The sequence below is a fragment of the Anastrepha ludens genome, chromosome X (assembly GCF_028408465.1).
Source record: "Anastrepha ludens isolate Willacy chromosome X, idAnaLude1.1, whole genome shotgun sequence".
Taxonomy (NCBI): Eukaryota; Metazoa; Arthropoda; class Insecta; order Diptera; family Tephritidae; genus Anastrepha; species Anastrepha ludens.
The window spans coordinates 82568891-82591862 of NC_071503.1; the positions used below are offsets into that span (position 1 = coordinate 82568891).

Below are 22972 nucleotides of genomic sequence, written 5' to 3' on the forward strand. Positions count from 1 at the left end.
GTCCCAACAAGAAGGAAGATGTCGTAATCTAACTGCGCTCTAAGGGAATGCACAGACTCAGCCTTTGTCCGCATGTCGGATAAGTTCTGAAAGTAGAACTTAAGACTGCCACTAGAAAAATTCGAATATGTTATTATGGCGGTGGTGGCTGCTGCGAATCCTTTTGAAAAAACCGTTACATTTGTAGGCCAGATTTCTGAGCTCAACAACTTTTCATACGAGGGATGGTCGTTAATGAAACATCCTTTTTAATCAATTTTAAGCAGGAAAGCATATTTTTACTTAAACCTGTATGCTTAGAAACATAATCTTTAATATCATTTTCGTATATGGCGGGAGAGAAAGATGCCAAGTGTAACCATTTGTATTTGAACGCAACATCCAAATCCTTAAAATATGTGTATGTGGACTAATTACGGTGAATAGCAGCAGTCACATTTACGCCAACATCAGCACAAGCAGCAGTAGTAGATGAGAGAGCAGCAGAGGAGACAACAACTGTTGGTGCGGCAGCACTTGAACAAGCATTAGATCAGGATGTGAAATTATTAGCGGCGACGGACGAAGAAATAGCAGCATGATAACGGTGGGCGGGTATGTTTAACTGCAATTACTTCTTTAGCTGCAGCATTACCACCACCAAACTTCTCAAAAGCAACAGTAATGTATGAGCGTAGGTTATTAACCTCGGCTGTGAGTAAGCATATCATATTATCTTTCACAAACAGATTTGGCTGCATAGAAAGAATGATATAGAGCATGCCCCACTGCTGCCCTTAACGTCATTCTGCACTTACTTCCAGTTGATCTTCGCGTTCAATCAACTGCGGCTCAGAGCGCTATCAGGTTGAAGAAGGTTGGCCTCTGGAGGCAATCTCTTGCAGGACATGGTAGCATTTTGAGGCAAAACTGGGTTTTGAGCGTTGTGCTAGGGCAATATTTCCAAACAGGCTGGATTAGAAGAAGGTGAGAGTCTGGACGGGCATGTGTCTCTCTGTTTTCACCGACGGATCCAAGATGGAATTCAGAGCAGGAGCGGGGCTTTTCTCAAGATAAGCCATGATTTTAGTCTTCTTTAAACCTCCGAAAATAGTTGTATTTTCAAGCAGAGGTCTTGGCAATCTTGCAGGCAGGCAGGATGCTAAGGGATCGCTGTTGGGAGGGAAACATAAATATCTTTTGCGATAGTCAGGATGCGATTAAGGATCGGTCGTCGCTCTCTTCTGGTCAACTCCTGCAAGAAGGAGATCAAACGTATCGAATGTGCAGGAAACATTTCTCTTATCTGGGTTCTAGAGCATAGGAATATAGAGGGAAACGAAATTGCCGATGATCTTGCCCTCATCTCAGAAATTGGTGTCTCCTTGACCGTTGTTAAAGGGAAAGCTGTTTAATTTTTGTCTTAATAAAGCGTAGACAAATGGAGTTCTATCTTAGCGTATGCTGTCTCAAAATCGCTTTGGCCTCGGTACCACAGAAGCAGGATGCTCAAAGTACTAGGGATCCTCCGCCATTTAATCTCCAAACTCGTAGCCATGGTCACCGGTCACTGGGTGTTCGGAACTCATGTGGAAAAGCTTGGAGTTCCATACAGCCCCCATTGTAGAAGTTGTAAGGATCTATCAGAGAAAGAGACTGATGAATACTTTCCTTGCAAATGTCCGGGTTTGGTGGAGAAGCGTTTGAGGTTCCTTAGTATGTCCTTAGGGGATAGCCTGAGATAGCTCTCCAGCTTAGATCCCGTTTCTCGCTTCCGCTACATCAGCAGCAATGGAGAGGTTGTGAAATTTTTCGCAGGTAGTGGTTTACATTATGATATCAAAACTGGAAGCTGAGGAATTATGGACCAAAATGGAAGAGAAGGGAGTGAATCTATGACATACATCAGATATAGATTTGAATGTGATGATGACTGCAATATCAGAAATGTCGTCGCGAATGTCATCGCAGATGTCACATATATCGGCGCAATTATCATCGGAAACTTCATTTCAAATATCGCCGAGAATAACATCGCGGTCGTCGTAAGTGGCAACGGAAGTGTCATCGCAGATATCACAAGTCTCAGCACAGATGCACCAAATATCAGTGGGGTTGTCGGCACAGATGAATTCGTAGCTGGAAAAGCAGGATATGCGTATATCCTAGTTCTAAGTATAGAAGGTACATCTAACGTCACAACTGGAAACGATTGAGGCTGAGGTGGGTGCAGCGAAAACTCGCCTCTGTGAACTGCAATATTCAATTGTCCAAATCCAAATATTTTAAATAGTGGTCCCAAGGTGCAACATCCATCTCTCGACGGCACTATACCATTCCCTATATTTAAGCTCCAGTTCGGCAGCCGCAGTAGCCGAATGAGATGGTGTGTGACTATCATTCGTATATTCGAATCTGCGTGCACGAAAAAGCAAATGATAGAAAAAGAAAATAAGAAAAGAACCTCCGAGTGCCATTTGCCATGAAAAAACTCAGCACAAAATGAAAATAAACCATTTGCCGTTCGGAGTCGGCTTAAAACTATAGGTCCTCCCATTTGTGAAGGAGGAGCTCGTACAAACACCTAACAGAAGTGTACGCATCAATTACTTATTATTTTTAATTCGATCAACTCAAATCAGTAGAGTACTGCAGACAAAGTTGCTGCATTGGTTGTACCGCTCAAGAGTTTCGCCGGCGAAGTATTTGCAGGCAGTTCCAGAAGCCCCTTATTGGCTATGGCGTACTATGGCGAATAGTTGTCAAAGGACAAATGATACCTTGTAGGAATACGCGACAGATTTTGAGCGTTTAGTTTGGCCTGAGCAAAGAACACAACAGATTTCGTGGAAAGGATAAAGAGCCAAACATTCATAAGAGGTATACGGCATCCGGATACGTAACGGGCAGCATATTTAACACCGAAGGAAACATTTGATGAACATGGTATTTTGCACTGACACAGTAAACAGTGCGCAAAGTCCATCTGGTTGAAGTTGGAAAGCGAATCTGGAAGAAACAAAAAGGATAATAATATGCGAGTCCTCCTCTCAAATGTCACGATTTAGCAGTTCGAGTATAAAGGAAGGAGGTTGTGGGACAGATGAAGTGTAGGTTATACAATCTGCTGAGGAGTCGGCGAATATAAACGTGGAAAGAACACTAGTAAAGACAGGAAAAGACACAAGGGTTTCAGTAGGGGTACTCAATGATTTCAAGTCACGCTTTACTCTGGATAATTGCTGTAATAGGGTAATATCGGGTTGTAGAAGCCACAATAAACTGCAATTGACCACAACAGGTAAGGGAAGAGTTCCAGAAATCAGGAAGAAACCCCTTTGATGTCATAAGGACATGGTTGCAAGAAGTAAGAGGCCTAGAGAGAAGAAAATCTCAGAGACTGCTGGAGAACTACGGCTACATATTCAACGGTGATTGTGGAAATCCTGGAATAAATGATTTCGTGAAACAGCGACCAGTTGTGCTGGTTAAGGAAATAAATGGAAGTACCCGATTTTGTGGGGACTATATTGTGGCAAGCTTAATGAAGTCTCGAAAAAGCACAGCTACCCAATACCTCGAATAGCTAACACCCTGGATACTTTATCCGGAGCGAAATGACTTCCACGCTTAATTTAAAAAGTGTTTACTGGCAGGTAGGAATTGAGAATTGCGATAGTGAGAATACAGTCTTCAGCGTAGGAGATGGGGTGTGGCAGTTTTCCTGTGATGCCTTTCGGATTCTGTTATGCACCAGCAACCTTTGGGCGCCTTATGGAGCATGCCCTACGGGACTGCATTGGAAAACGTGTATGGTCTTTGTGCATCGCACAGACGGGTGTTAGTCAGCAGCTGCAACAACAAAACTTGCCAGAAGATACGAAATGGTAGACCTAGAAAATACGATAGTTATCTTCTTCTTAATTGGCGCGATAACCGCTTACGCGATTTTGGCCGAGTTCCACAAAGCGCGCCAGTCGCTTCTTTCTCGTGCTAACCGCCACCAGCTGGACACACCAAGTGAGGCCAAGACCTTATCCACCTGATCTTTCTTTGCGTTGGCCTTCCTCTGACCAGCTGGTACCGCATCGAATACTTTCGAAGCCGGAGCGTTTGTATCCATTCGGACGACATGACCCAGCCAGCGTAGCCGCTGGATCTTTATTCGCTGCGGTATGTCTATTTCGTCGTACAGCTCATCGTTCCATCGGGTGCGATATTCGCCGTTGTCAACGTGCAAAGGTCAAAAAATCTTGCGCAGAATCTTTCTCCCAAACACTCTAAACGTCGCTTCATCGGATGTTGTCATCGTCCACGTTTCTGCGCCATACGTAAGGATGGGCATGATGACAGGCTTTTGTTAGTTTACGATAGTTATATGTCTAATACAATATATACGCAGAGATTCATGCGCATAAGGTATTCAGGAAGTTGCACTTATAAGCGAATTAACGAAAAGTTATAGAGTGATTCGGCGCCCGTCGTAGCCGAATGGTTCGAATCTCCGTGAAACAGTAATATGAATAAAAAGTTTTTTCTAATAGCGGCCCCCTCTTTGCAGGCAATGGCAAGCCTCCGAGTGTATTTCTATCATGAAAAAGCTTTTCATAAAAAAGATCCTCTGTTCAGAGTCGGCCTTAAACTGTAGGGTCGTCCACTTGTGAAAGAACATCCAGACGAACGCCTCGGCCAAAAACCCAAAAGAGGGGTAAGCGCCATTTATATATATATATATACAATATATACGAGGTGTCTTCAAAAAGTGTCGCAAATTTTGAATTTTCGCAGGTTACGTATATTCGAATTTCGATTTTTTCGGCTCGTCTTCGATTTTTACCTATTCAAAAAGATGGATCAAAGAGCCTGTATCAAATTTTGTGTGAAAAACCAAATTAAGTGCGCGGATGCATTCCGAATGTGACTGTGTATCGATTGGCTTGTGCCATTTGATTTTTTCGAATGATTTGGCATGAGATGGGTCGCCGTAAAATTCGTACCAAAACTGCTCAATTTCGGCCAAAAGCAGCTTCGCATGAGCATTGCTAATGAGATGTTGGACTCTGTCCACGACGACCCAAATTTGCTCCAGGGAGTCATAACTGGTGACGAATCGTGAGTTAATCGTTATTACGTGGAAACCAAAACGCAATCATCGCAATGGATGCTGCCACACGAACCAAGACCGAAAAAAGCGCGAAAGTTCGGTCGAATGTACAAGTTTTGCTTACCGTTTTCTTCGATTGCAGGAGCGTTGTGCATCATGAGTTCTTGCCACAGGGTAAAACGGTCAATAAGGAATATTATCTGCGAGTTATGTGCAATTTGTTCGAAGCAATCCGCCAGAAACGCCCGGATTTGTGGAAGAACAAAAATTGGCTCTTGCAATCACGATAACGCCCCTGCTCACACATCGTTGCTTGTGCACGACTTTTTGGCCAAAAACAACACATTTATGATGACACAGCCACCGTATTGCCTAGATCTGTCCCCCTGTGACTTTTTCTTGTTCCCGAAACTGAAGAGGCGTATGAAAGGACGACGCTACGCTACGATTAACGAGATAAAGACGGCATCGAAGAAGAAGCTGATCAAGATAAAAAAATTATTTTTTTAATTGCTTCGAAGATTGGAGAAAACGTTGGCACAAGTGCATAATATCTCATGGGGATTGCTTCGAAGGGGACAAAATAGATATTAATGAATAAGTAAATAATATTTGAAAAAAACAAAATTCGCCATACATTTTGAACACACCTCGTATATATATATATATAATAGAGTGATTTAGTCTTAAGGTGGGCGTGTGCATGTAAGGTAAAGTAAAGAAAATAAAATAAAGCATGTGGTGTTGCCATTGATTTGTGACCTTTATTTGACAGTCCAGTGTTCGAAATCAGAGCAATTATTGTGAGAGATTTATTTAAATGTTAACGTAACAAAATTTTGTAACAATATGGTATATTATTATATTATTTTGTATATTTGGCAGCAATGAAAGGGCAAACGTTTAGAGAAAAAAAAAATGCTGCACATGGTCCGAAAATGTAGTATCAACTGTCTAGCATGGTGGTTGGAAATTGTGGAACGCAAAATTAGGAAAAACCGGGAACCTAACGCTGCTATATTGTGATTAAAAGAAGGTTTTAAATTAAATTGTATCAACACAATTTTCAATAAACTTTTGTGCACATTTGTCCGCATAAATGTGCAGCTATAGAAAGCTTATGACTAGTTCGGTTAAAGAGCTACGTAAGAGCTAGAAAGGCCTGTGACAACCACATGCTCGTATATGGCCTCAAGATGCGTCCATGATCAATAGTTTTGAAGATCTCGATAATTTATATACTACTTATCGATAATTTTTTATTCAATTTTTTATATTATTACATATTCTAGATTTATTACGAATGCCATTAATAATAGTTCAATTATTTAAATTAAATGAGTTACTCTTCTCATAGAAAGAGAAATTCGTTAAGTTATTGGATCAGCTGCACAATTCGCTACGCATTGACCTCTCCATGTATCGCAACAATTTTCCTGCATCCAGTCAAGAAAAACTAATGGATCTTAAGTCAACTGTTGACTTATTGACCAGTATCACATTTTTTCGCATGAAGGTAACTATATATTTTTAACTATTTCATTGAAATGTTTAAAAATAAGGTCACCTTAAATTTGTATATGAATTTACTTTAGGTGCAAGAACTGTCTAGCCCTCCACGAGCGAGTACAGTGGTCAAGGATTGCGTAAAAGCTTGTCTTAGATCCACCTATCAATTCCTCTTCGAAAATTGTTATGAACTCTATAATAGGGAATTTCAGGTAAAATAGTTTTTCATTGCTAATTGCTTTATTAACCAACAATAAAATATTATAAATTAAAGGTGGATCCAAACGAAGCAAAACGTGACTCTGACGACCACGGCCCTAAGTTGGATAATGTTGATTTTTGGCATAAGTTAATCGCACTAATTGTCTCCGTTATCGACGAGGATAAAAACAGCTATGGCAACGTACTGAATCAATTCCCACAAGAATTGAATATAGGACAGGTATGTACAGAATAGTAATAATAGTAAGCCTTGGAAAAAACGCGTCGGAAAAATTCCAAAAATGCAATAAATATTACAAATTAAGTAATAAAAACATTAATATTAAATATTTTTTAATTCTTATTAAATTATAGATTTTACATATATTTCCGATATTCTCTTTTTCGGAAATTTAAATTTCATCCACACCATACCATCAATTAACATATCGTGCACAAAACTTCTATCGATTCTTATTGTTGTTGTAGCAGTTTACTAAGCCCTGCCGGTGCTGTTTAGTCACCGATTGCCATTGTCTAACTCATCTAACGGTAGGCCCAGGATGTTGTTCGACAAATGGAGGGACCTACAGTCCGAACGGCAGATATGATTTTTATGAGGAGCCTTTTTCATGGTAGAAATACACACGGATGTTTGCCATTGCCTGCCGAAGGGCGACCGCTATTAGAAAAACATTCTTTCTTAAATTTGGTGTTTCACAAAGTCTCGAACCTACGTTCTCGCCGAATTACGAATGGTAGTCACGCACCAACAATTCGGCTACGGCGGCCTCCTACTGTATAACATATTGGAACCATATTAGATAATTTAGTGTTTACACATTGTAACTGTACATATTATAATTATAATATAATAAAATTATACGATTTGTTAACTCTGCCCGGGTGAATGTCCTTGCAAGGTCTTCAGTAGATTGGTCGGCTTTATGTTACCAAATGTGATTTCCCTGTTTAGGTGTAAAGAAGGCATTCGTCCAGTATATGAATGACGAACAGGTTGGCTGAATTACAATGTTCCATTGGTTTGTCGGAATTTTTCAGGAGGTGGGAGTATGTTCTTAAGGTGTGGCTATTATAGGGCGCACGAACTTTTTAAGGTCTTCACTAGAGCAAGCTGGAGAGTATTTTGACATACCGGTGGGATTTTGATCTTTTTAGTGATAGTTGTAGTTTGTCCACTCTCTAGCAATCGACGAGTAAACAGTTTTTTTTCACTAAGTTGCGTATGTCTATTTTAGTGAAGTGCGGATATAGTATTTTTGGTTCCCTTCCTGCTTCTTTAGGGCGTTCATCTGCAAATGCATTGCCTTTTATACTAGCTTGACCAGGGATCCACATGATTTTGATTATGGTTCTTTGTTGGTGTAAAATTTCCTTTATACGATTGATCAACTCCATATTATGGTTAGTGTTCAATAATGCGTCAATTGTCGACTTACTATCGCTGCATATTATAAACTTCTCTGTTTGTGAGGCAAAAAGAACTGCTTCATGTAGCGCAGGCTGTAATTAGAGATCAGTACTGTGGTAAAGCACCTACAGTTATTGGGACACCTTGATCATTTGTCACTGCAAACGTTGTGTGGGTGTCTGATTTTGATCCATCAGTGTAGATGATTTTCCAACTCTGGTTTGTACGCCTCAATTGCGTCGTTAAACAGCTGAACGTATTGTTTAGTGTTGGTTTTTGATTTTCGATGTTTGTAGAGACTATCTACCATTGAGGATTTTAGCGTCAGCCACTGCGGATGAAAGCTCTCTTTTATTAGTTGCGGTGTTGATATTGTGTCGCGTTGGTTAATAAATGATTGCTGATGGCTTGTTTGTTGCATGTTGTGGTGCTTTCAATACATCAAACATGAGTTTGTTTTTACAATGAAGGTTTTTTTTTAGTAAGCATCATTCTGTTGTGTGCTGATCTGTGGTGTATGTCTGCTAGGTTAGGTCTGCTTCGGTTAACACTGCTTTAATTGGAGATGTAGGAAAGGCGGGAATACATCTTCTTGCAGCTGTAAGGTAAGGTGCTTGAAGTAGCGCGAGGTGTGTTTTAGCACAATGTCCTTAAATTGCAGAACCAAAGTCAATTTTAGAAAACATCATAGCTTTTACAATGTTGATATGACAATGTTTTGAAGTAAAATATTTTATAATATTAAGTCTAGTAAGTAAGCTTATTCTAAGATGTTTGCAATGGTCTTTATAAGTGAGTTTTTTATCAAAAATTATACCAATATTCTTAATGAGTTAGTGTGTGGAATTTGTATACTATTAAGGGAGAGGTAAAGGAAGGTACACTTTCTCTTCCTGCATATGTGGAAGGTTGCACTTTTACTTGCGGAAATTCTGGTCCCTGATGTTTTAGACCAATCGGTAATATCAGTTAGGATACTAGTAAAGACAGCCTTAACTTGGGTCAAATCTTTCAATGCTGAGAAAATTAAAACATCGTCAGCGTAAATTAAATGGTCTATATGTGGATTTGAGGATAGTAAGTAGCTAAGCTGATTAAACGCTATAATAAAAAGTGTCGCCGAGAGAGGAGATCGTTGAGGTATACCATTGTGAAGGAGGTAGGTGTTGGGGTTGTCATTGATCGCACTTGCAGAGAGTTTTCGGTTAGAAAGGAATGCTTTGATAAAACTATACATTTTATTCCCAATGCTCCATATCTTTAGTTCCTGTAGTACTAGGTGGGCTCTAATTCTATCAAAAGCTCTACAAAGTCGAGACTAAGAATGGATAAGTGGTTTTTGGCAGATAATGCTTTTAAGGCGCAGTGTTCAAAGTAGAGCAATATATCGATAACAGCCAAACCCGGTTGAAAGCCGAATTGGTTGGGACTTATTAATCCTTTGGGCTTGCCATAGCACACGTTCCTCTTGGAAACAATTTTTTCAAGTACTTGTGACGTTCAGGGAATTAGGTTTTGGGATAGGGACGACCGTGGCGTTTTTCCAGTTTTGGGGAAATACGCCTTGGTCTAGTATTATATAGAATTGTAAGCCGGGATTTCAATGTATTTTTTCTGAACCGGGTGTTTTTCCAGTCATATTGGAAATTGCCAAACTCTTCTATTGTGATTGGTGATTCAATTAATGTAGCATCTGGGCATGGTTTGGGATTGTGATACGAATGAGAGATAAACTGTTTTGAGAGAGTAGTGAAATTTGTGTGGAAGTTGGAGCTGTCTGAATTGTTTGACCATGTAGACGCAAAGTTCTCCGCAATGTCTTGAGAATTATAGATAGGACCTTGTGCAGAGTGAATAAAGTCGATTCCATTCCGTTTGTTTCCTCCTGAGAGGGCTTTTATATCGCACAATATATTTTGGGGGCTTGAAGTGGGACTTATGCTAGATGTGAGTTTTTTAAAAGATTGATTTTTTGCAGATTTTAACTCTCTTCTGAAGTTTGCGTTAGCTTTTTTGTAGTTTATTAAATTCACTGTTGATCTATTGTGTTTAAACGCGACCCAAAGTGATTGCTTTGATGATAATTGTTTCTTAAAACAGCTAGCAAATTCGTCCAATACGGAAGTTTAGTGTCGAATTTTCTAGTGTTTAATTGGGGTATATGGTAGCTATGTGGGCAGCGGACCTCACTATCTTTTTTATTATACAAGCCTCTACATTTACATTTTTGGATATGGTTTTTGCACTTGAGAACAGTATTTAGGCCAATCAGCTTTTTCTGTGAGAAATTTTGATATCGGTTTGATGGTATAGGTATGTGTTAGGGGTGGTGAGGGTAGTTATAATGGGGAAATGGTCGCTATTGTGGAGATCGTCTAAGGTGCGGGAAGAGAGTTTGGGGGCCATAGATGCTGAAGAAAGGGCAATATCTACGTGAGTGAAGGAATTGTGGGTGGAAAAGTGGGTTGGAGATCCATCATTGAGGACAACGAGGTTTTTCGATGGTATAACGTCTTCAATTGTCTGGCACCTGTTATTTGAGGCTGAAGATCCCCAAAGTGGGCTCCAGGCATTGCAATCACCTACAATTATTCCGGGTGTAGAGAGTGTACTTATTATGTGTATAAGTTCTACGACACTGAATTTATGATGAGGAGGAACTTAAAACGTGGCTACCGATAGCTTGAAGCCTATGTCAATTTCATTGGCAATGATGGAAATATTAGAGAAGATGGGGATTTTCTTGTGGATTATAGATTTTTTTACCAAACGGGCAATGACTTGTTTAGCTGATTGATTTTGAGGAAGGTTATGAATGTAAGAAAGGAATGTATAAAGTTTTGTTTGCTGGGAGTTGAGTTTCCTGTAGTGTGATAATGTGTGGTGAAAATTGGTTGATGAGTTGATTTAGATGTATATAGTTCTTGAATAGACCTTTTAAATTCCCCTGAAGAATTCGCATGTGTGTTGGATGTCTGAGGGTGAAGAGGTAGCGGGTGGGTTGTTGAGGTGAGACAATAGGTTTGAAATGAGTGGAATTGTTGTTGCGAAGTCAATAGATCTTGCTGTAGCGTGGTCAAAGGTAGTGGGAAAGAGTCATCGACTGCAGTTGTTTCTGTGGGAGGCTGTGTTTAATTTGTTGTATTCAATGCAGCAGTTTCGTTTTCTTTTGCTTTGTTGTTCATATATTTTATTATTGCATTTCATGGAGAAGGAGAGGATAGAGAACTTTGTGCATCAGGTTGGGTATTTTGTTTGATATTTACGTTTTCTTTGTTAGTTCAATTGTTAGTTATGCAGTTATGCTGGCGAATGAGGCTGATGCAGAGGTGAAAGTTGGTGGTATATGCGCTTTGTGAATATTGACTGTTTCACGAAATGAACATTTATTGTCAGTTTACATCTGGCTTGCATTTTGCTTTGTTGTTCATATATTTTATTATTGCATTTCATGGAGAAGGAGAGGATAGAGAACTTTGTGCATCAGGTTGGGTATTTTGTTTGATATTTACGTTTTCTTTGTTAGTTCAATTGTTATTTATGCAGTTATGCTGGCGAATGAGGTTGATGCAGAGGTGAAAGTTGGTGGTATATGCGCTTTGTGAATATTGACTGTTTCACGAAATGAACATTTATTGTCAGTTTACATGTTTATTATACTTTTCATTTGCACGAATTTTGGGCACAATTTACTTTTACAGTTTACACACAGTTACGAGTGCGGGTGCATGGTTAAGGGTTATGAGGTGGAAGCGGGCATGTATCGCAAACAGGGGGCTTATTGCAGCGTTTTTTTGTGTAGCCAAGAAATTCACAGTTCTTACACCTCATGGGGTTTGGGTAGTATGGTCTCACTTTGGTCGTGTACCACAAAACATCAATTTTTTCCGGAAGGTAATAGCGGTCAAAAATTTGAAAGACTACGCCACTTGGAGTTGGATGACCATTTACAATTTTGGGAAACTTATAAATTTCTACGACACCCTGTTCTTTTAAGTTTTCTATTATTTCATTTTCTGCTACTTCATTTAAGCATGGAGCGTAAATTGTGCCTTTTGTGGAACTTAAACTCTTGTGCAGTTCAATTTTCACGTTACGAATTCCGAAAAGCTGTTTAGTTGTTGTAAACTTTTTAGCGATAGCACCATTTTTCACAACAATTAGTAAATTTCCGCCTCTAAGCTCAGTTATTTTATTATCTTAACTAATGTTTTTCAATGCTTTATGAACAGCGAAGCCAGAAAACTTGTTCATAGGTTTGCTTACATTAGCTGAACTTACCACTATATATTTAGGGCTTTCTTTTGTTGTTGTCGGTAAAGTGCGGAAGGGTTCGTCTGTGGTTATTTGAAAGTTTTTATTTTTTCTTTTGGGTTGGGGACTAGAGGATAATAGGGCGATCTTATTATTCTCTGCTGGGGTCCCCCAGGGGGACATTTTTACGAGTTTTTTATTTATTTAATGGGTTAGAAAATATGAACACTTTTTATGCGAAAAATAAAGAAAAGAAGCGAGTGTGTATGTATGTGTGTCACTAATTTTAAAACTTGTATAGGAGCACAACCGTATACGTCTAGTGGCAGTCGATGACTCCCTTGCAGGGTTATTTCTTATTATGCACGGTGTTTTTAATTCTCATACCTTGCAAATATTTGTTTAAATTTTGGGGATTTCGTGAAATATTTCTGCTTTAATTATTGAAATACTGCCCTCTTTATGCTTTGAAAAAGTTACTATTGCACAAAAATACGGGAGCGTTTATTAACTAATTTCCCCGCTGTTAAATGTCAACGCGTGTTCTTACTTCTTTTCAAATGCAAATACATTCATCAATATTTTCACTTTCCAATTTTTAACGAGAATAACAATTCATTGAAATTGACAACAGTATTATGTTGCCAGTTGCGGCCGCCGTAGCCGAATGGGTTGGTGCGTGATTACCATTCGGAATTCACAGAGAGGTCGTTGGTTCGAACCTCAGTGAAAGCAAAATTAATAAAAACATTTTTCTAATAGCGGTCGCCCCTCGGCAGGCAATGGCAAACCTCCGAGTGTATTTCTGCCATGAAAAAGCTCCTCATAAAAATATCTGCCGTTCGGAGTCGGCTTGAAACTGTAGGTCCCTCCATTTTGTGGAACAACATCAAGACGCACACCACAAATAGGAGGAGGAGCTCGGCCAAACACCTAACAGAAGTGTACGCGCCAATTATTTATTTATTTATTATGTTGCCAGATGCCTGCAAATAAAAACAAAATACGAACAAAAATTAAGTATTTCAGTTCAGTGCTGATGATGGGGATGGGGGTTATCTAGGAAGCAGGAAGATACTACACACATACATATGATGTATATTTTTTTTAAGCAATATTACTGTGGATAGCGTAGCCGTAGTTAGACTGATGAGGTTTTTTTAACCGCGGCCGAAGGCACCTATGTGGAAAAGGGTTCTACATAAAAATTCTACAAATTTACAAACACCCAACACCCCAAAACACCCAAACAAATTCGAACGTCTTTGTAAAACCCTACCTGTATACGACCTTAGTTCTGTTTTGAGATGTCTGGTAACACTAACCTTTTGCTAAATTACAAATTTTAACAACACAACGTTTAGCTTCAAGAAGATGCGGTTTCCAGTTTTAGTTTCATTTCATCAATTTTTGCTCTTAATTGCAAAACAGTTAGTTTCAAAATTTCATCAATTTTTGCTCTTAATTGCAAAACAGTTCGGGAGAACTTAGGTATATTTTAGCCGCTTTTTCATGAGTGCCCATAAAGGCTTGATGGGACTAAAATCGGTGCCAGTCCATGAAATCAGTGTTGTTCGTCTGGGTGCCCCATCGCAGACAATCCAACTGGTATCTTATAAATTTACTACAGCTATTTCGCGTTGTCAACAGTTAATTGTAAAATTGTATCATAGGCTACATGTCAAACGCCAAAGTTGAATAAAATGCTTTATTCGCAACTAGGTAACATAGTGCGGAAAATACAGTGTATCCAAATAAAGGACTATATCATCAGAAAGAGAAAGAACTAGTCCAGGTAACACAATGAGCAATAAAACAAAGCAATCAAAGCAAAGCAATTACTATCTTGCTGCGCCTTCCTTCCACAAACTACTCTATGTGCTTTTCAATATTGGACCAGGATGAAACCTGTTATAATACCCTTCCGATTTTCGTAGTTTTAGTAAGAAACGTTGCAACCCTTAAAAAATTGAATTTAAATGAATAAATAAATAAATAATAAATAAATTTTTGTGTCAAAATATTGTACGATCTAAGACTACAAGGTATGCATTTTTCATCATCTGTTGATGATATCCGCCAAAATCTAGGACATAAGGTTGTATATATTATATATGCACTACCACTTTTTCACAACAGAATTCAGACAGACAAAATAAAAATTGCCCAAAAATAAAAATTTAAGCGCCAAGAAAAAGGGATAAGTTCCACAGTGCACTAGATGTCAACGATACAGGCATACGAAGCACTTCTCTTCCAAGTTACAGATACTGGTAACCATCTCACGGCTGATTAACCTTGAGGCATAAAGGCATCTCAAAAAAAGTCAAATGTGTGCACGGTGATGGTAACCCTCCTGCCAACTATTTACAAGAGCTGTGCTGTTTACAAGGAGATGCAACACAAGTCATACCACACGATGCGGAGAAAAGATTTGCCAATAAGTGCTAACAACTAGTACCTCAAAACTCCATATCCTATGCAGCGGCTGTTAAACACAATCTACCTGCGCCACAACCAGTTTTATCAAATACGTAGCAACCCTCCCAAGGAGCAAAACGAATTATCAGAATTGAAAAGTCTGTTAAAATCATTGATGAAGCAAATGAACACTGTTCTTAGCCTATTCACATCCTTGCTGGCAATTTAATCAAAATGAGTACATAGTACCCAAAAACTTGCAACATGGGATGTCGATGGGCTTATACAACATAACCATGAAATTCAGCTATTCCTAGCAAACAAAAATATATATACTTATATAATGCTAATATCTGATACACACTTAACTGATAAGTGTTACCTAAAAATTTCTAAGTATACTATATACCATACGAATCACCCTGCTGGTACTGACCGAGATGACACTGCAGTTAGTATCAAAAGTGATGTTGGACATGCAGCTCACGGTAATATTGTAAACTTAAACTCGCAATCGACCGCTATAGCAGTTAAGGACCAAAATGGTCCTTTGCTAATCACATCGACTTATTGTCCTCCTAGCCATAAATAAGTAACTTCGAATTTGAAGCATATTCTCAAACACTTAGGTCAAGATTCATAGTAGACGGAGACTACCTATAATATCTACTAAATATCAGAAATGAGGCATCTTATTACATATAGAGGTAGCCATGCAAATGTGCAATCTTATGAATGTACGAGGTGTGTTAAAAAAATAAGGTGAGTTTTCATTTTTCTCAAAAAATATTTATTTATTCATGAATTTCTATTTAATCTCCTTTAAAGTAGTCCCCCTCAAATATTATACACTTGTGCCGGCTTTTTTCCAATCCTCGAAGCAGTTCTGATATGTTCTTCTTGGTATGTTCTTGAGCTCTCTCCCGATTTGGTTTTTATCTCCTCAACGCAAAACGCCGTCCTTTCAAGGGTCTCTTCAATCTTGGGAACAGGAAAAAGTCGCAGGGGGTCAAATCTGGTGAATACGGTGGCTGAGACATGATAGCGGTTTTTTTTGTTGGCTAAATAATCTCTCACAAGCAAAGATGAGTGAGCAGGTGCGTTATCATGATTGAAAAGCCATGAATTTTTTTCCACAATTCCGATCGTTTTTTTCGTATTGCTTGACGACAACGCCGCATAGCTTCAAGGTAATACTGCTCTTACCTTGTGGTTAGAACTCTTGATACTCTACGCCATGGTAATCGAAGAAAACAGTGAGCAAAACCTTGATACTCGATCGAAGTTGGCATGCGTTTTTTGGTTTTGGTTCTCCTGGACTCTTTCATTGGGACGATTGAGCCATGATTTGTAACCAATTATGTCCCTTTTAAGCAAACCTGGATCATCGTTGACGTTATTCAACAATTTTGGAACGAACTTCGCTGCCACACGCTTCATGCCTAGAATTTCCGAAAAGATTTCTTGGCCAACCGATAGGCCGATATCCTCAGCAACTTCTCTCGTTGTGATTCGACGATTCGCCATAACAAATTTCTTCACTTTCTCAACATTTTCATCGGTTGTTGATGTGCTGGGGCGTCTAGAGCGAGCGTCATCATTCACATCTTCTCGACCTTCTGTGAAAAGCTTGCACCACTTATAAACATTTTTTTGACTCAGAGTACGCCCACCGTATGCCACTGCCAACATTTCAAGTGTTTTTCAGCACTTAATTCCATTTTTTACACACAATTTGATGCAACTTCTTTGACTCATTTTTTTCCATAGCGGAAAATCGCCGAACGCGCAAAATAATATACTTGTTTTATTTATGCCTCTCACAAACAAACGAGACATAAAAAAATAATAATCGAAAGTCGAATAAACGTATCACGCAAAATTTTAAAATTCACCTTATTCTTTTAACACACCACACAGGGAGTCCCTCTTACTGATCAAGTGATCCGAAGGAAAAATTGCACGTCATTGACTTCTGTGTGAGCAAGTGTGTATCAAAACAACATGTCATTGGACATATCGCTCATTGGACTATTAACCACTGCTTCTCACCGTAAATTCAAGCTCCTGGCTCAATGCAGGCTTTGCATACCTTTGTTTGCTCTGGTTTACTATGGAAATTTCTATGGGCAAATGGCTCTTCTGAACGCTATCAGAATAATAAATGAAAACGAAGTGACGAGTGAAATTGAAATGTCAAAGGCCGAAAAATCGCTGCCAAATACAGCACTGCGCTATTCGAAACTTTAAAACGCTTCAAGTGAGTGAAACAAAGGCGCCATTCGGCCGGGTTTTTTGACAGCTGTCGAAGCAAAACAAGCAAAGAAAGCGTGCGTAAATCTTTAGATTTTACGATTGCGCTTCGCCAGCGTAAGTGATTTTCTCTTGTATGTTTGTTTCTCCATTTGTTTGTTAACCGTATGAGTCCGAAACAGCGCAATCGCGCTGTTGTAAATATTATAAAGTAATAAATAATTGACACGTACACTTCTGTTAGGCGTTTGGCCGAGCTTCTCCTCCTATTTGTGGGGTGCGTCTTGATGTTGTTCCACAAATTAGTGGACTTACAGTTTTAAGCCGATTCCGAACAGCAAATGGTTTTTTTTTATGAGGGGCTTTTTCATGGCAGAAATACATGCGGAGGTTTGCTATTGCCTGCAAATAGTACATTTTACAACAAGTAACATAAAATAATACTGTAGCATACACACATTTTGAATACTGCTATCATAATTTCTAAATTTGGCAACTCGTATATTCTGGCGACTTCTGTCTCGCCTTGTTCTCCCTCGTCATCTGGTGTTTAGGCGAATTTATGTTTTCGTTTTAGTATCTCATTCGCTCAGTTTTTGTTGCCAGTCGGTTCGCGAATTTTCGTGTTTAGCTACAATATATTATATATTCTATGTGGCTGTTCAACTTAAACTTTTTATCAATAATTACACTAAGATATTTTATATTGTCGACTTTTTCAATAATTTTATTGTTTATTTCTATTTCTTCTTCACTTGACATGATTATTTCCATCCATTTTATTTTCCATTCTCCCGCATTTTAACCGCTCGAATATATTTATGTGCCGTCAGCATGCAATATTGATTTACAAATTTTTAGAAGAAAACAGATTCTTGAGGGACACACGTATTAGAATTCAAGTATTCCGAAATAGCATTATTTATTTTAGTTCTTTGTGTTTGCTCATCTAAGTATGTTTTGAACCAATTAAGCACTATATTCTTTATTCCTTATTTCTCAAGTTATTGTACCTATAATATTATTATATATTGCATTTATCGGTCTATAGTTTCAAACGTGCACTTAAAATCTAGAAAAAAGCCGTCACTTTCTTATTTTCTGTGGTTTTTCACTCATTCACAACATAAAGGGGGATTTTTTAAGAGCTATAGGAAAGTTTTTCAAACAAACACACGTAAAATTTAGAAAAATTCATGAAATTTGTATTTAAATCGATTGTGCAGTCCATATAATTTAAAGTTTGAAGATTATTTCATGCAAATGTTGACCGCGACTACGCATCAAATGGTCCAACCGCTTAGTCCAGTTTTGGCAACTCTTTCCAATGTTTCGTCCGGTATCTCACATATAAATGCTTTAATGTTGTCTTCCAATGCGTTAATTGAAGCAGGCTTGTCTGAATAGACATGAGCTTTAACATAGCCACACAAAAAATAATCTAAAGGCGTCATATCGCAAAGTCTGGGTGGCCAATTGACAGGTCCCGAACGTGAAATAAAATGTTCACCGAACTCGCCTCTCAACAAGTACATTGTTACGCGTGCTGTGTGGCATGTGGCACCGTCCTGCTGAAACCACAGGTCACGAAAGTCAAGCTCTTGCATTTTGGGCAAAAAAAAGTTGGATATCATTTCACGGTAGCGCTCACCATTCACAGTTACGTTACGATTCGCAACATCTTTGAAGAAGTACGGTCCAATGATACCTCAAGCCCATAAATCGCACCAAACTGTGACCTTTTCTGGACACATTGGTAGCTCTTGCAATTCTTCTGGCTGATCTTCACTCCAAAATCGACAATTCTGCCATTTACGTACCCATTGATCCAAAAATGAGCTTCGTCGCTGAACACAATTTTTCGACTTTAAACTTAAACTTAAAATTCAATGATTTGCAAGCGTTGTTTGTTTCTAAGACGATTCATGGTTAAATTATAGGCCAAACTGAAGATGTTTGGCAGTGAAACAAAACACAAAACGTGCGTCAGCTGTTTAAACCAACTGTTTAAAAAGATAATAGCTCAAAAATCAACCTTTAGTTGACAGGAGTTTCACATGCATGATTTTTTCTGAATTCTGATTGATATTACGCTTCCTTTCTTTATTTCAAAAATTTTATTAATGTTCAAAACATAAGTGCACAATTTAATAACTAATTAAGAACTTTTACCTTTAATAGCCACGCTGAAAGAATGTCTTTGCGGAATGAAAAAAATAACGGAATGGCAAAAATAACGGGGGCACAATATGAACCGCTGTCGTTCGTTAAACATAAAAATCGATTATTGCGATTACTACCTGGAGTTGCCACAAGACTCCCCCGCTAATTACACAATCGAGTAGGAAGTTTAATTCGACGACCCGATTTGATTGACTGTACCTCGATTGTAACTAGGTTATGAAATAGCTAATTGATTGCCTGCGTTGTCGATTAAGTTATCAACAAACGCTAATTTAAGGCGATCAGTTGAAACAATTTTATATTCGCCGTGGATGTTTACATTAAAGTGTTTAGCTCCGTGTTCTAAAACTTTAAATGGGCCGTTGAATGGCCCGTCTTTGACAGCAGAGCGTAACCCAAGTAAAATAAGAGGTAATTCAGTGATCCAATCACAGTCTGTTAACTTCAGCGAACGATGCCAGCATTCAATTATTCTATTAGCTTTTGGATTGTAAGGCGTCGTTCTGATATGCTTCACTCCGAGCAACTTGTTTAGTTCTTTGAATAAAATGGATTCGAATTGACGGCCTTGGTCCGTTGTAATGCGCTTATGTACGCCAAAGCGAGAGATCCACCCTGATAACAAGGTGTTCGCAACCGTTTCGGCAGAAATGTTCGTAATGGGAAACGCTTCAGGCCAGCGGGTTGCCCTATCGATGCAGTTACGTAAATATGTAAAGCTTTTCGATTCGGGTAGTGACCCAACAAAAACGATTTTGATATGTTCAAAGCGATCACATGATGTCATAATGTTCGATTGGCGATCGGGTGTGGCAATAAACTTTAGCTTTCGTTTTCTTGTTCGACGCCCATTTCTTCAAAATGTATGTCCTTAGTTCAATAGAGTCGATTTTTGAGAGCAAATCCGGAACTACGTTGTTCTTTCCTGGAGCGTGGCGAATGGTAATTGTGAATTCACTGATATAAATTAATTGTGAATGCAAATGACAGAGTCTTGTGATCGCAGTAAACTTCACAGTCGCACCCGTCCAGTAGGTGCTCGAAGTATTTTATTGAATTAACTTAGCGTTTGTCGCTGGGTGAACCAATCAGGAAGCATTTGCTAAGTGCTCCTTGTATTGTAAGATTCTGATGCGATAAAAATGTCATCTATGTACGCAAAAGCATATCGATTCCGCAAAGTACTTTGACAATTAATCGTTGAAATGTTTGTGACGCATTTCGCAATCCGAATGACATAAAAGCATACTCAAATAAGGCGAATGGGGTAATGATAGCCGTTTTTGGAATATTCGACTCTTCGATTGAGGCATCTCCATCCAAAGCATATGCGTAGCAACCGTTTACCATATGTTTGAACCGCCGATTCGTTTGCGATATATTTAGCAATGTGTGTACTCCTCTGTATTGATTTTGTTGTAGTTGCTGCGTATGAGTTCCCTCATACGGTGAGTTGGTTTTAGGATTGAGTAATCAGCGACGAGAGTCGATTAGGAAATCATGCTCAGATAGTAGATCGTGTATGAACAGGCGCCTTCAAGACATGCATAGTGTCGACGCCTGAGTTGACAACGCACGAATTAGTTTTTTGATTGTAGGTTGAATGAGAAAGGTGAACGGCATTTTTTGGGGCGATCTCCTAATTTTGGTGATACCAACACAAATCATTGTCATCGTTCCTTTATTTTTCGTTCCGCTTGGTACTAGGTGAGCGGTGTCTACGGTTTTGCGTTTCGATTGCACTCAGTCGTGTGCATAAAATGTCCAATTTTCGTTGTATTGCTTTCAGCGCCCTTTCCAACGGAGGAGTTTTTTTTGCAGACTGGAGATATATACTTTGTCAGAGACTTTCCCCATACGGTCGGCAATTTGAGTTAAATCATCTACTCTGTTTGCGGCAATTTTTTTAACCATAAGTTCTTGATGAAATCGTCTCCCAAATCTTTCGAAGCGAGTGACTTTATTTTGTGGAGTGTCTGAGAAAGCTTCATATCACCTAGTGGTTTATTTGAAATGAACTTCTCAAATTTAATAGTCGCAGACCCATAGTAAATTGATATGAGTTGTAGTTGGTTTAATTTGTCATACTTGTCATCGCAGAATGGCATTAGAAGCAATTCGCTTACTTGCAATGCGACTTTGCTTGATAAGTTTGCAACTGTGTGCACATACTTCGACTTGTTTGAGGTTATTTTTCGTGCCTCACAGTGTGACTCTACCTCGGGGTCCCCAATTTTGGTACGTGAATGATAACACGTTTCCTTTTTTTATTTCAAAAGTTTTATTAATGTTCAAATCATAATTGTATAATATAATAACTAATTAAAAACTTTTATCTTGAATTACCACGCTGAAAGAATGCCTTGCCGGAATGAAAAAATATTGGAATGGCAAAAATAACGGGAGCGCAATAGGAACCTCTGAAGATGCGAATGAGTGGATAACGTATGGCCAATTCTAAGGCGAACAAAAGTTTTGATTTTGTCACACGCTGAAAGCGGCGAATATAACGGTTTGTTACCTCAAGAATTAGAGTTCCTGTAATGATGTTGGTAGTTACTCCAATTGTTACGAAAAATTGAAAGCATATGCTGTTTTGCTAACTTCTTGACATCTTGGCCATTAAAATAATGTAATGGCGCTTTAGCACCTGATCTTCAAACTCGTTTCCTGAAGTTCCAACATGTCCAGGTACCCACATAATTTTTATTCATTTTCTGTGTTGATAGAGAATGTCACGAGTTTTTAAAATCATATATGACGAGTTGGACCTGTTAAAAAGAGCTTTGATCGTTGATTTACTATTAGTACATATAATGAAGTTTGTTTACTCTTTGGAGGCAAATAGTACTGCTTCGAGCAATGCAGAACTCCGACGGTAATAGTTGCCGCAGCTCGATTGCTTTGTTATAGTATTGCCTATATTCGATTGAGCTGGTGGACTGTTTTGAAATTTTAAGTAAATCTATCTCGGATCTCTGGCCAACCAGCTTCCACAAGAACGAGTTAAATAGGTGGGAAATGCACGAATGCTTCTTCTGGTGGCAGTGGAATAAGGTGATTGTAATAAGTTTGAGATGAGTTTTTGCGCAATGTCCATAAATGGCGAGTCCAAAGTCAATTTTCCCAATATTAAGGATTTGGTTACATTTATAAGAGTATTTGTATGGACTAATAAATATTTAGACGATAATCACTTAATAATATTTAATCTTGTAAACAAGCTATTTCTAACATAAGAACAGTGTTGTTTACATGTAAGTTTTTTTGTCGAAAATTACTCCTAGAATTTTTAAAGGATCAGTTTGTGGGATAATGGTATTTAAAAGGGAGACCTTCCTTCAACCTTCAACGTGTGCATTTGTGTTTTCGGCAAATGTGGAATGAGCAACATTTGCTAGCCGACATTATAACTCCTGATGAGATTAACCAATTACGTAAATCCTGTAAAATATGATACTTGCATAAGTATTTTTCCTTGGGCGAGATCTTTTATCTTGGTAAATATTATATTAGCTCACTATCAACATAGACAATATTATTAATGTGGGAATAGGCTGATATAAACGAACTTATTTTAGGGAGGGCTATCTTAAACAAAGTTACCAAAAGTGGGACCCTTGTGGGATACCATT

At 38.7% G+C, this 22972-nt stretch overlaps 1 protein-coding gene across 1 annotated transcript in view; it reads left to right on the top strand.

The window, feature by feature from the left end:
* The window catches only part of LOC128869190 (uncharacterized), a 586599-nt gene that overhangs the window by 478688 nt on the left and 84939 nt on the right, over positions 1-22972 (top strand). The window contains exons 11-13 of the mRNA XM_054111701.1: positions 6441-6599; positions 6679-6804; positions 6867-7034. Coding sequence (XP_053967676.1) covers positions 6441-6599; positions 6679-6804; positions 6867-7034 — 453 coding nt within the window. The remainder of the gene's footprint in view (positions 1-6440; positions 6600-6678; positions 6805-6866; positions 7035-22972) is intronic.